This window comes from Harpegnathos saltator, unplaced genomic scaffold (genome assembly GCF_003227715.2).
Source record: "Harpegnathos saltator strain DR-91 unplaced genomic scaffold, Hsal_v8.6 scaffold690, whole genome shotgun sequence".
In the NCBI taxonomy this organism is placed as follows: domain Eukaryota; kingdom Metazoa; phylum Arthropoda; class Insecta; order Hymenoptera; family Formicidae; genus Harpegnathos; species Harpegnathos saltator.
The window spans coordinates 67018-69912 of record NW_020230527.1 but is presented as its reverse complement, the minus strand read 5'-3'; the positions used below and the strand labels follow the sequence as shown (position 1 = coordinate 69912).

General features: G+C 28.9%; 1 protein-coding gene across 1 annotated transcript; it reads right to left on the bottom strand.

Annotated features, from left to right (window-relative positions):
• Positions 1 to 887: 887 nt before the first annotated feature.
• On the bottom strand, positions 888 to 2692 carry LOC112590003 (uncharacterized). Its single transcript, XM_025305297.1, is given in 3 exon segments — positions 888 to 932; positions 1476 to 2326; positions 2329 to 2692. Coding segments are annotated over 3 exon segments (1260 nt in total).
• Positions 2693 to 2895: the final 203 nt, after the last annotated feature.

Below are 2895 nucleotides of genomic sequence, written 5' to 3'. Positions count from 1 at the left end.
TTTCCCTTCCAAAAACAAGAATCGAATCACCGACCGATATTGCTCTTTTTCCATTTTTCTAAAATCCGCGGACACGCCCGCTTCCACACGCGGTCAAAACAAAACTACGAGTCCGATTCGGCTGAAATTTCGACAGTAGCCGTCTACGAGAATGTACTACACGATAGTAAATTTCTCTTGCGATAGTGGCGCCATCGGGCGGTGAGGCTAAGTACTTATCGGACCGCCCTCGTATATAATAAAAAAAAGCAACATATATATTATAACAACAAAATATATATTATTATATAATATAATATCTGTTTCATGCAAATTAAACTTTATATTTATATTATATCTACTAACAAATTATTATATCTTGTATACAAACAATAGAATATATGTAATATTTATGAGTAAATCTTACTACATAACATTTTCCTTGTCTACTATTTCAATGTCTCTTAGTTTGTTGAAAAATGAAAGTATTTTATACTTGGTTGATATCTTACGAGATTTTATACCACAGGATGGATGAATATTTAAAAAAAATTTCTGTATAAATTCTAAAGTACATGTGCAGTTTGCGGGATATTCCATGTTAAAAATGAAATATGAAGACATCAACATTTCCAAAGCTTCATAAAAGCTATGTGTTCTTTCAATCTATAATCCTTCTATAAATAAATATAACATAGGACATGTCGCATCATCTGTAACAAAGTCATGAAAATATATAAATTGGAGAAACATTTAATAAAAAATAATTATAGTCTTTATGATTATAAGAATCATACCTATAATAATAATACACGGTGCAGAAATCGACGTATTTAATTCCTTCAAAGAAGTACCTTCCTATAAAATAAATAAATTTTAGTAGAATTTTTAAAGGTCATCTGTGTGATTTAAGGGAATGTTGGAGTCAAAATTTGTATTAAGTTTACGTCGTACTGGTTGCACAGAATTACAAATACTCTTATATAATGAAAATATGTAAAAGAATGAATTCAAATTATTTTTCAATAAATAACATAAACGATAAAAAACCTCAAAGTTCAAGATATTTCAAGTGTAAGTTTATCTGTCAGACAGCATCAGTTAATGTAAATATTTACCTGACACAAAAATTCTGCAACTTTTATATACTCAGGCAGCACAATGTCCAAAACCGGACAGAAATCTTTAAAATGTCGAAAAAATTCTATATTTGAATTTAGAAGCTTAAACATAAACTTAATTCGAAAAGATTGCAAAAGGATTTCTATATATACGTGGTTAGGTTTACTGTAAAATATTTTAAAACAAAGCAATACACACTTATGTAAAATTTATATGTACAAGATATACGAAAAGTATAAGCAGTTAGTAATGATCGTTTAGATTAGTTAGTGACGACGATTGTTTCTACGTTATCGATTCCAGTATTTTTAAAGTTCGTCATCGATTCCAGCATCCCCTTAACAAATGAAATTAATTTAATTTAAACAACTTACAGGATATGTTTTAAATAATATGTCAAAATCTTCCTTAAAATGTCTCATAATTATCTTTATTAATTTGAACTCTATTGGATTAGTTGAATCAATAATATCTTGGTATTTCTTCATACGCCCATAAGACAACATTTTCCCTTTTTTTAACATTTGTTCTTGTAGAACATTTATAGAATGTCCCATTAATTTCTGGTAATGCCAGAACATATATCTTTTTCGTAAAAGTATTGGCCATGAGGTTTTTATATCTTGAATTGTTGGCGGTTTATGAACATTATTGAGGAATAATCTTTGTGCAGGATATGTTATTTCCATATATGAATAAATTTTATCTTGTTCAGTATCAATTGTTGGAGAACCCTGTAGAGCCATTCGACGTACAAATTCAATCTTGTCTTCAATTGTATCTTCGGTTTCTGAATCAACATATTGTTCCGGTTGCCAATTGCTGCATCCAGCTTTGGCAGATAAAATTTTTCTTTGTTTCCTTAATGGTATATTTAAAGTTCGACTTAAAGATCTCTTCATGTGTGGTCTATTAAGATAACTATTTCTATCACAAAGTTTTAAATATAACGTGTGAATCCCATCTCCAAAACTTTCACCATTTTCATCCATATCTTTAAATGTTTGCGGATATTTATCGATAATCTTCTCAGCTATTATCTTGAAAGCTTTAGACAGAATAAATTCGCTAAAATTTCTCATTTCAGAAATTGTACGATTTACAACAGCATGTATTATATATTTGGTACGATTTCCTGTTTCTAATTCTTTAAGTACTGTGGGCTCTATAGCTTCCCAAGGTACATGAAAATTTGTCCACGTTTCTTCATTATGTACTTGCATTTTAGATTTGTTGGCGATGAAATATTTTGCGAGTTTGATGTTAATGATGAATCAGAAGTAGATTCGTTTAAAGTCGAAATTAAGGACGAACTGTTGCAGGATACTATACTATATAACTCCGTTTCATTTGGAGACAACCAAGTTTCTTCTTGTTGTAGTAATATAAATGTTTCGCCAGAACAAAATTTTAAAACATCATCATCGTTGACAACTGTACCATCCTTTTCCATAACAAGAATAGAACCGGTAATACCAAATTTAATATTACTTTTTGTAATAAGCTGAGATAACATGTTATCAGATTCATTTATTACAAGTGACGCTTTTTGTTTTCTGTTGGCAGACCAAACTTTAAATAAATATGACATCTATAAAATAGAAAAGATGTATATATATATATATAATATAAATATATAATATAAATATATAATATAAACAATGATATAAATAAAATAATGCTCAAATATTACTTACATAATTTCAAAATTCAACTTTATGAATCGAAAGGCATATACTTGAAGACATAAATGGGAATAGAAACTAAGCAGGTTTCCAGGACAGGATGTGATAC